This window comes from Salvelinus sp. IW2-2015, linkage group LG14 (genome assembly GCF_002910315.2).
Source record: "Salvelinus sp. IW2-2015 linkage group LG14, ASM291031v2, whole genome shotgun sequence".
Classification (NCBI taxonomy): domain Eukaryota; kingdom Metazoa; phylum Chordata; class Actinopteri; order Salmoniformes; family Salmonidae; genus Salvelinus; species Salvelinus sp. IW2-2015.
In genome coordinates, this window is record NC_036854.1 from 21,846,434 (window position 1) to 21,858,231 (window position 11,798).

General features: G+C 42.0%; 1 protein-coding gene across 1 annotated transcript in view; it reads right to left on the reverse strand.

The window, feature by feature from the left end:
• efr3bb (EFR3 homolog Bb (S. cerevisiae)) overlaps nucleotides 1-11,273 on the reverse strand; it is a 70,372-nt gene extending 59,099 nt beyond the window's left edge. The window contains 1 exon segment of the mRNA XM_024000546.2: nucleotides 9,878-11,273. Coding sequence (XP_023856314.1) covers nucleotides 9,878-10,073 — 196 coding nt within the window. The 5' untranslated portion in view covers nucleotides 10,074-11,273.
• Nucleotides 11,274-11,798: the final 525 nt, after the last annotated feature.

Here is an 11,798-nt window from a genome sequence, read left to right on the forward strand (position 1 = left end):
GTAGCGCTCACTTCACGAGCTCAGGCATGCCCACCCCAGCACGCATTTGTAGTCTACTTGTGTGCTGCTATAGCCCCTTGCTTTAGCTACTGTCGTGGAGTTTGCTAAATATTTTCATAAAGAAACTGATAAAACACACAGGTGCTAAATCAAGGTGACATACAAAGATGATGACCAAGAGCAAGAGAGGGCGTGCAGTGATGTAGTGTCCACAACTAAAGAATCATTATAGAATCTGAAAAGACACTTATTAAATCAAATGTTATTTGAGCACCGAATGCAATAGGTGTAGACCTCAGTAAAATGCTTACTTACAAGCCCTTAAGAAAAATAAGTGTTAACTRCATTGTTGGTTAAGTATTTACTAAATAAACTGAAGTAAAAAAATCTAGAATGAACAATAAAATAACAGTAACGAGGCTAGATACAGGGGGTACCGTTAGAGTCAATGTGTGTGGGCACAATTTAGTTGAGGTAATTGCGGTAATATGTACATGTAGGTAGAGGTAAAGTGTCTATGCATAGACAAACAGAGTAAATTAACAGCCATTTGATTAGCTGTTCAGGAATCTTATGGCTTGGGTGTAAAAAAAAACTTTAAAAAAACACCTAGACTGCCACCGCCTGGTGTAGAGGTCCTGGATGACAGGAAGCTTGGCCCCAGTGACATACTGGGCCGTACAAATCACCTTCTGTAGTGCCTTGCGGTCGGAGGCCGAGCAATTGCCATACCAGGCAGTGATGCAACCAGTCTGGATGTTCTCAATGGTGCAGCTGTAGAACCTCTTGAGGATCTGATGACCCATGCCAAATCTTTTCAGTCTCATGAGGGGGAATAGTCATTGTCGTGCCCTTTTCACGACTGTCTTGGTGTGTTTGGACCATGATAGTTTGTTGGTGATGTGGACACCAAGGAACTTAAAACACTCAACCTGCTCCACTACAGCCCCGGCGATAAGAATGGGGGCGGACTCGACCCTCCTTTTCCTGTAGTCCACGATCATCTCCTTTGCCTTGAGCATGTTGAGGGAGAGGTTTTTATCCTGGCACCACTCTGCCAGGCCTCTGACTTCCTCCGTATAAGGCCGTCTCATCGTTGTCGGTGATCAGGCCTACCACTTGTGTCATCAGCAAACTTAATAATGGTGTTGGAGTCGTGCTTGGCCATGCAGACATGGGTGAACAGGGACTACGGGAAGGGACTGAGCACACACCCGAGGGGCCCCCGTGTCGAGGATCAGCGTGGCAGCATGGGAGGTATTTAGTCCCAGGCCCTTAGCTTAGTGATGAGCTTTGAGGGCACTATGGTGTTGAACGCTGAGCTGTAGTAAATTAATAGCATTCTCACGTAGGTGTTCCTTTTGTCCAGGTGGGAAAGGGCAGTGTGGAGTGCAATAGAGATTGCATCATCTGTGGATCTGTTGGGGCGGTATGTATGCTCACAGTACACGTCCTGGTAATCCATCTGGCCCTGCGGCCTTGAATGTTGACCTGTTTACTCACATCGGCTACGGAGAGCGTGATCACACAGTTGTCCGGAACAGCTGGTGCTCTCATACTTGCTTCAGTGTTACTTGCCTCGAAGCGCGCGATCCCGAAAGCATGATGGTTCGCTTACGTGCCCATGCTAAAAGAAAGGAACAAGGTTGATAGATAACTAAGTGGGTGTCATTGTACTAAAGTATTTATAAACAAAAAATGTGATCTCTGAAACGTTTAGTTAAATTTTCGTTCTGTTATCTATGTAACAGGCCATGATAGATTTTGGTCCAATAGGCCTGGCCTATTTCCACGTTCAAGGAGCTTTCCGTTTTGATTAGTTTATTTTGCCTAAAAACTTTTAGGCCTACGTATAATTATTATAATTTTTTTTAAATGTTCCTTCTCTGCATCTCTACCCAGAGTGGCCAAAAGGGTGTTTCGCATCCCCAGTGGCTCTGCCAGTGTAGAGAGGATATTCTCCACTGCTTGCCTGCTCTCCAGACACCATTGCATGAGCATGAAGCCACAGACTGGCCAAACTCGTGTTTCTAAAAATGAATTAAAAAAGGCACCAAGTTATTTTTTTGTTTAACTTGTATTTAATTCTAAGTCACAGCGTACAGTATATGCACAATTTATAGAATTATTTAATACAACGAAATGTTGATTAAATTCTGAGCTCTTTAGGTCCCTACCAGCCTATTGTGTCGCACTCGCAAATGCTTCAATGTATTTCTTTGCAGGCTATAGCCTTGAAAGAATAGACAAATAATTCATTTTCGTTCCTTCGTAGGCTCCCTGTCTGGCTCCTGACCGATTTAGAGTGTTTATATGCTGTTTAATATGACATGTAGCCAATTTGAAATGATATTCGCTTCTTAAAAATTCACTTTTTCATGTTTATTCAAATACTTTTCATTCAAATCCACATGGTTTGGTTTCAATACTTAAAAATCAATTGGTAGGTCCAGGTAGTCACAAAAATAGATGGGTGTTGGTTAAACTGTGATTTTAATGAATRGAACAAATTTGGAGCAGGAGTTTTTTTTCCTGTGAGAGCGGAACGGTTTTTAGCAGAGCGGTAGGAAAGGACTTGGAGCGCCAGAGCAGAGCAATGAGCGGGATTTCCAACCGCTCACATGGTCTGGTGTGTGTGTGTGTGTGTGTGTGTGTGTGTGTGGCAGGCCCATGTCCTGAGAAGTATCGTGACCAAATGACGTCATCACACACTCCCTACCTACTGTGCTCAGCACGCTTCACTGTAACCGGTGCATACTGCAAAGATAATCCAGCACATTATTGTATGCTACATGCATAGCAATCATATACACACTCTGTGCTCTGCTCACCATGATGGTTAAAAGCAGGGAGCCTTCAGGGCCATTACATAAGGAGGGAGGGGGGGGGGAGAGAGACACAGACCACTTCTTGCTATTTTTATCAGCACAGAGAGCAACCAAACGTCACTAAATCTACAGCCCCACCCACAGACCAAGTAGAGGAGAGTATAATGGTCTGTAGCTCCAGTCTCTGTTAAAGTCATTAATAGGAAATAGAGACAGAGTACCATTGAGTGCCACTCAGGCCACAGAGACAGACACAGAAACACGAGAGCCTCCGTCACTGTTTGACTTAGACTTCAGTGTGGCTTTTGACAATCGATCAAAGTCTGCTGCTGGAAAAACTTGTGTTATGGCTTTACACCCTCTGCTATATTGTGGATAAAGAGTTACTTGTCTAAACAGAACATAGAGGGTGTTCTTTAATGGAAGTCTCTCAAATATAATCCAGTTAGAATCAGGAATTCCCCAGGGCAGCAGTTTAGGCCCCTTGCTTTTTTCAATTTTTACTAACGACATGCCACTGACTTTGAGTAAAGCCAGAGTGTATGCGGATGACTCAACACTATACACGTCAGCTACTACAGCGACTGAAATGACTGCAACACTCAAAGAGCTGCAGTTAGTTTCAGAGTGGGTGGCAAGGAATAAGTTAGCCCTAAATATTTCTAAAACTAAAAGCATTGTATTTGGAACAAAACTCACTAAACCCTAAACATCAACTAAATATTGTAATAAATAATGTGTAAATTGAGCAAGTTCAGATGACTAAACTGCTTGGAGTAACCCTAGAATGTAAACTGTCATGGTCAAAATATATTGATGCAGTAGTAGCTAAGATAGGGAGAAGTCTGTCTATAATAAAGCGATGCTCTGCCTTCTTAACAACACTATCAACAAGGCAGGTCCCTAGTTTTGTCACACCTTGCCTACTGTTCAGTCGTGTGGTCAGGTGCCACAAAAAAAGGACTTAGGAAATTTGCAATTGGCTCAGAAATGGGCAGCGTTGCTGGCCCTTGGATGTTCACAGAGAGCTAATATTAATAATATGCATGTCAATCTCTCCTGGCTGAAAGTTGCGGAGAGAATCTTCATAACTACTTTTATTTATGAGAGGTATTGACATGTTGAATGCGCCGAACTGTCTGTCTAAACTACTGGCATACAGCTCGGACACCCATGCATACCCCACAAGAGGTCTCTTCACAGTCCCCAAGTCCAGAACAGACTATGGGAGGCACACAGGACTACATGGAACTCTATTCCACATCAAGTAACTGACGCAAGCAGTAAAATTAGATATTTAAAAAAACACCTTATGGAACAGTGGGGACTGTGAAGCAACACAAACATTGGCGCACACACACACACGGATTTAGTGCTGTAGATATGTGGTAGTGGTGGAGTAGGGGCCTGAGGGCACACAGTGTGTTGTGAAATCTGTAAATGCGTTGTAATGTTTTTAAAATTGTATAAACTGCCTTAATTGTGCTGGACCCCAGAAAGAGTAGCTGCTGCTTTGGTAGCAGCTAATGGGGATCCATAATAAATACAACATACTATCACTAGCAGACATTTCCACAACCAAACACACACACCCCGATCGTAAAGAAGATCACGGAACATACTGCACACCTCCAATTCACTGAACGTGTCAAATGCTGTGTGGGTGAGAGACAACATGCTGGATGAGCACAGTCCCTACTCTGAGCACAGCTAAACACGACACAATATCATTAGGCTATATGTACGTCACTCATTATACCTATCAGTTAAACTATGTACCTTCGGACCTGCATGAACATGATCCATACAGCTCTATAGTGTACAGTAATGCACTGAACTGAATGTGAGCTCAAAGAGAAGACTCTGCCTGTGGCATTCATACCACAGCTAAATGAATGGCAGCATATTGAAGCACTATTGGAAAGAATGAAAAACATCCTGGATTAGCTAAATTAAAAGTGGATAGCCGTTCATTTAGCTAATGGACCAACCTCAATGGACCAACATCAATACAGTAATTTAGCTCAATAAACAACAGCCTCCTGGAACATAACAACCTCCACACACACACACACACATCAATAGCCAGTGTGTGTGGTTGAAAGACAAAATGCCATATTAGCAGTACAGCTAGTAGGGCATGGAAATTGCCAGGGACCTAAAGATTCAATATTATCATGATACGATTTGTATTGTGATTCTCATGATTCTATATGTACCGCAATTCGATACTGCGATTTTATTGCGATTCGATGTTCCAAACACATTTCTCACCATATGTCTGTTGCAGAGGGACAAGAGAGCATGAGAAAACAAGTTGTATTCATCAGTCAGGGAAATACATAAAAGTGCAAACTATTTAAAAAGAAGATGGAGAATAATACCAGAGTTTTGGCTCAGGTACAGCAGACTAGCGCTAGCTAGCGCTCATATACATATATATATATATTTTTTTATCAATACTTGGAGTCAAAGTACCAATATAATACTGTCCAAAAATAATATTGCGATAGGTAACTATGCATTTTCCCCCTGATCGTTCAGCAGGGTTGACTGTGTTAGGCTATTACACACACACAAACATGTATTAGGCAAGTGCAATAAGAGTGTGTATTACACACAAACATGTATTAGGCTAGTGCAATAAGAGTGTGTATTACACACACACACACAATGATGTGCCCACACACACACACACACACAAATATGTCAATATACTATAGAGCACCAGCAGACGTATACAACTTCAGGGACAGTATAAGAAGATGACGATAAGCAGCAACGTACATAGTTCACCTAGAACGTACATGATCAGACACAGCTGGACACCTCTTCAGTACCACCACAAAACTACAGTTAACGCTATTAGAGTACTATATTTTATACGGTTCCATATGCATACAAGTCACATACTAGTCTACATGCATAAGATATCCTACAGACTGTCCATAGCAGTGACCATCACTGGGAAGATAAGAAACCATGGAATTTAGCTCAACAGAGGATGATTGACATTGCGCAGGAGCACAGAGAAAGAGAAAAGGATACTTGGCATTCTTACCATACATCGATCACGATGCTGACGCGTTTCACTATCTGCCTGCAGCTTCTCTGATGCGGTCACTGTTATTCACACACACACGGCTGTGCAAACAAGACACCGAAAAATACACACACACGCACACAGTGTTCTCTGGGATTAATACATATGTGCACGGTCATATACACACACAGTCTTGTAGGCTCACAAGCTTGCTCCCTGCAATAAAAATGCACACACGCATGTACGAGAAGGCTGACAGACAGCATCAGCGAGAAGCGTGTTGCGATGACCTTGGATTTTCCCGTTTGCGCTCCCAATCGCTCAGTCTCAAGAGAATGACGCTGATTTCACACACACGCACACTATGCATGCTCTCCCATCCAATCACAATTCACACACAAGGAGGGAGGAGAGAAGGGGGGGGGAGTCCCAGACATCAGAGGTTGATGAAGAAACCCATCCACCCACTCACTCTTCTGCTCCCTCGCTCCCTCTCTCCGCCCTCTGCCTGCATCACCCCCCCTCATCCACCATCAGTCTTTCCATTTCCTCACTTACAGAAACCCAGCTTAAAACCCCAAAGAGCAAGCAATGCAAATGTAGAAGCAACACAGATAGTCTATTATTGAACATGCAACTCCTGTAATGAAGCCGCTAATAAAACATCCTTTTCAAACATTTACCAAAAATGCAATTCTCAGGAACACACAATTGTAAACAGAACACCTAACGCGAGCGGTTCTGGGATAGAGATAAACATCTCCATTAGAAACTCCCTTAGGGATCTCATAGCAACAACTAGGATGGGTTGCTAATATGACTAGGATTGTGCCTTTGGCTTCTGGACAATGTAAGAAAGTTTATACGAAAACCAATAGAACAGGAGAGAAATTTTGGTTAATGGCATGGGGAAGTATTTTTAGAATAATTGCTTCCACGTTTCTATGGTTGGATTTTGACTAGACTACTTTGAAGCAAGGTAAGACACGCCTCATAATTTGAAGTAAAGTAAAACATTCAGGTTTCAGACAATTATACTGCCTCAAGCTGACATTGTAGTGGTGGGTGACGCACTGACTGCCTGCCTATCATTGTCTATAACCCATGGCGCTCTTTAATTACGAGTTCAGATAGAGAAATAAAAATAGCTCTTTTTAAATTGTGGCCATCTAAACAGTAAACATGGGATTGCATTTAGAATTGTTATTTGTTGCGCATTGACTGGGCTTATAAAAGCATGTTTCACTCCATTACTAGCTTTTTGAGGAGCTACTCTCGCGCTGTCTGACATGTGGTAGGCTATTCCGCTGCTCAAACTAGGCTCTGCATGATGTGCGTGTGTGATTAACAAGATACATGAAGACTAGGGATGCACGATATATCGGTGAACATATCGGAATCTAACAATATTAGCTAACAATGCCAACATCGGTATTGGCCGGTGTCTAGTTTAATGCCCCGATGTGCAAAACCAATGTCAAAGCTGACGTGCATACCTATATAACGTAGGTACATGACGTAATGACGCCACATAAAATTTTGCGCTATATGTGCAACACAGCATTCCTAACCTAGCCCACAATGTCTGCTGTGTGGATCGAGCAGTCAACAAGTCGAGCAGTCATTTGAAAGAGGAACAAACTTTCAGCGAACCAACTCAAAAGGTGAAATCAATTAAAGCCAAGATAATGGAATTCATTTTCCTTGACAATCTACCGTTCTCTGTCGTGGGTGATGTTGGCTTTCGCCGACTGGTCGAACACCGGTACACAACACCCAAGTGCGCTATGTTTCAGATGTTGCCCTACCGGAGTTACACAGTGATAGCGTCGCTGCTATTAGCTTCATGACATACATACAATGGAACGCCGTTTGGGTCTTTGCATGTCAAAAAATATACAGTAGCACTGTCAAAGCTGTACAAAAAAAGTCTGCAAAAAAGCAAAACCGGCCACGAACGATGTGTTTACAATACCACGTTGGTAATAAAGCATAATTTGTTTGACCGCAACTTCTGGGGTAGCTAGCTTTAGCTTGGTACCTAGCTAGCACCAATACAACCAGCCTGAAAACAATGACCAGTAGAACCTGCAGTCATTTTCATTATTCTTAGCAATGATTTAGGAATCCTTGTAAGTATTAGCTAGGTTGCCACTTGTTGTTCACCTATTGAAATTGAACTTCAATTCATGAAAATAAATAGCTAGTCAGCAACTTAACCCTGTTGCCCAAAGCTAACGTTATAAAGCAGCCAGCTAGCTTCATCTGGCTAGTAAGGCTCGACCGCACCGGGTTATCGGTTGTGAAGCTAGCCACAATAAGGATTAGGCACAATAGTGGAATTTGAGGATTGCCTTCAAAATAAAAGTATGTCGTTGACAATAATGCAAATTAATACAAATAGTAGAATTATGCCATAGTTTTATTTTGAAGGCTAACCGCAAAGTCCACTATTGTGGCTAAACCTTATTGTGGCTAGCTTCACATAGATGGGTCCGACCACCATTAATCAAATAAGAACTGTCTTATAAATTAGGGTTATTTTAGATGATGACACCTAGCTATATAGTTAGCTAGCTAACCATAGCTACTGAAACAGATGTGTTATTTGACACGTCAATTAGTGTTATTTGACATGTATCTTTTTTGACACGCAAAGACCCAAACAGCGTTCCATAGAAATCTTGGTTGAGAATGAAACAACTGAACAACGAAACAGCACAGCAAGTGAAAGAAATAGGTTTTGATTATGCTTTACTGGTAATGGGGAAACACGTAAATGACAACAAAATAACTTTTTGGTAAGTGTGGTGTAACCTTAATTTAACTAGGCAAGTCATTAAGAACAAATTCATATTTACAATGACAACCCGGACGAAGCTGGGCCAATTGTGCGCCKCACTATGGGACTCCCAATCACGGCTGGATGTGATACAGCCTGGATTCGAACCAGGGACTGTAGTGACACCTCTTGCACTGAGATGCAGTGCCTTAGACCGCTGCGTCCGTGTGTGTGTTAACTATTTAACTGTACTAGAATGCTTAAACGGCCGTTAAAATTGTGAATATCTGTATCGTTTTTTATGGCAAGGAAAATATCGGATATAGGTCAAAAATGTCATATCGGTGCATCACTAATGATGACTAATGAAAATACACATTCGGCAATTTAATTCCACAAAATTATGACAATTAACCAATAGACCGATAAGCATGACCAGTCAAATGTATTTTGGGCAGTTAACCGATTAACATGCTTTTTACATTTATATCATAAACCATTTTTTCGAAAGTCATGATGAAAGTGGCCATTTTAAGCCTTTGAAGGCCTACAGCATAGTCCTTATAGTGTGCTCTCAAATATGGAATGTCTAGATTCTGAAATACTATTTTTCAAATACATTAGTATGAATGTCTCAAAACAACCCTTTTTGATTTAGCTTCTTTTTTTTTCTTTTTTTTTTTTTTTACATTATATTGTTTGAAACAATATACTCTTCAGACACACAACATTTCCATAGTGGCTCTCTGGTTCTTTTAATGATATGACCTATTTTTCTTTTACATAGAAATGTATATTATAGGTTATAAACCAATCACAGCCCTCTTTAGGATTGCACATTCAGCAAATCACCAGCACAGGGAGTTCCCTTTGAATCCATTTASCATTCACTGTGTTGGTGGTTCTCATAAAATGGATCAGAACTTCAAAATTAGCAGAGAGCCCACTCTGGAAATGTGATGCACTTGTAGAGTTTACTGTTCCAAACAATACGTCTTAAAATGAACAGATTCAAAAAGGGTAATTTTGAGATATATTAATATTGTACCTGATTTTTTTTTTTTTACTGCCCAGGTAAACAAGAAGAGAGTGAGTGTGGAAAAAGGCTGAGCCACAGTGAAACAAAAAGACAGTTGTAGGAGGAGAGAAGTGGGAAGAGAATAGAGGAACAGAGAAACAGAGAGACAGACACAGAGAGAGCGAGGTGGAGATGGGACCTCTTACCCCTGCCAACGCGATGATCCAGGAGGAAACGACAGTCCAGTGTCAGCCTCCGAGAGGCCGGGACTTCGGGCACAGGCAAGGGCATGGTGGGTACACACACACACACCGGCTCACACACACTCAAGCACACAGCCAGTCTCTCACACACAGAAGCAAATTCTTGCACAAAAACACACACTGATACGCTGGAACACATACAAACACATAGGCTAGGCTATATAAAATCAAGTTCCAATGACAAGAAAAAAAAATTACTCACTAGTCTTGCATACAAATCAGTCCTGTCGTAAATCTACACAACCGCTCAGAGCCTCAACCAAGCCTGTAGTGTCACTGACAACACTAACTAAAGACTGTTCATTTCTTAACACAGAAACACACATATCCATAACCCACCTTGTCAAATCCTTAACACATGGATTGACCACTAACAACACGCCCTTCACACATACGCACCAGCTTAAACCTCAGCAACAAAACACCACACACACACACCCTCCATAAAGCTCCAACCAATGTGAAGAATTTCACAGAAACACACTCACACAGCCCTTATGGCCTCTGCCGAAGACAACTTGTGTCTCCCTCAGAGTCTCTGTCTTGTGTTTCTTCTTCAGCTAGTGGAGGAGCTAACTGAGAGAACAGCCTGGGTGCCTTGGCTTTCAGTGCACTATGAGATTAGCGATTAGCCCCTTCTATAGCTGCTCTGCCTCCCTCTCTATCCCTCTCTCATTAATAAACATCTCACTAACACAATGGGCTTCACTATCCACCCTCTGTCTCTCTGTGTGAGAAAGAGAGGGAGGGAGAGAGAACAAGCTACATTGCTAGCTGTTTGGGGTTTTAGGATGGGTTTCTTTATAGCACTGTGGCATCTGCTGATAAAAAAATGAAGCCCTTTTTATATTTAACTAGGCAAGAACAAATTCTTATTTACAAAGATGGCCTTTCGGGGAACAGTGGGTTAACTGCCTTGTTCAGGGGCAGAACAACATATTTTTATCTTGTCAGCTCAGGGGTTCGATCTAGCAACCTTTTGGTTACTGGCCCAACGCTCTAACCACTAGGCTACCTGCCGCCCCTCTCATAAATACATTTGATTGATTGATTGATCAGAGGCAGCCTTTCAGCTACTTGGCGAGAGGTTTGCCAGCAGACACCAACGCTGGGGAAACGTCTGGAAAGTTATCTTTGCATACACTGAACCTGTACACACAGACACAAATACATACACACTAGTACACACACAACCTATCACATAAGAGGGACAGGGGCACCTCCTTGAGTGATTCACTGAAGATTTTGATTAAGCAGCTCAGGGACTTTTCAGCCTCTGCAGCAGTTCAGCTTAGAAATGACCTCCACTGCATTCAGGATGCATAACCCTCTTGTGTACTACAGTATTAAAGCTATTGGGGAAATTGCAGATATTGCTTACCAGTCATGTTCAATATTCGTCACCAGGCGTCGTTGTTCTCTACGAGCTGGTTCTGTCTAATCCAGTGTAGAGGTTTAGTTGGGAGAGACCCCCAAAGTAATGCTTTTCCGGGGGCAGACACAAAAGGAAAACCGCAGGATATCCTTAGGCCTGTGAAAAATGTTGTTAGGTTAGCTAGTAGCTAGGTTGTACAGTTGGCACATTACGCAACTACTGTAAGGAAATTATTGTTAAACATTTGCTATATGACAATCTGCCTTCTCTGTCCATAGGCTGTTTACACATGCACATTCTCACTGATGAACTGTCAGCTAAGCTAGCTAGCAGTTACTCTAACTGGTAACGTTAACCCATGTGTAGCTAGCTAGCATTTTAACAAGTAGGCTGGCCAGCTAGCTAGATTATGATTAACTAGAACCAACCACTTTATTAGCTAGCTATCTGACAGCATATTCGCTTGCAAAACAATTGACGTGAGATAGC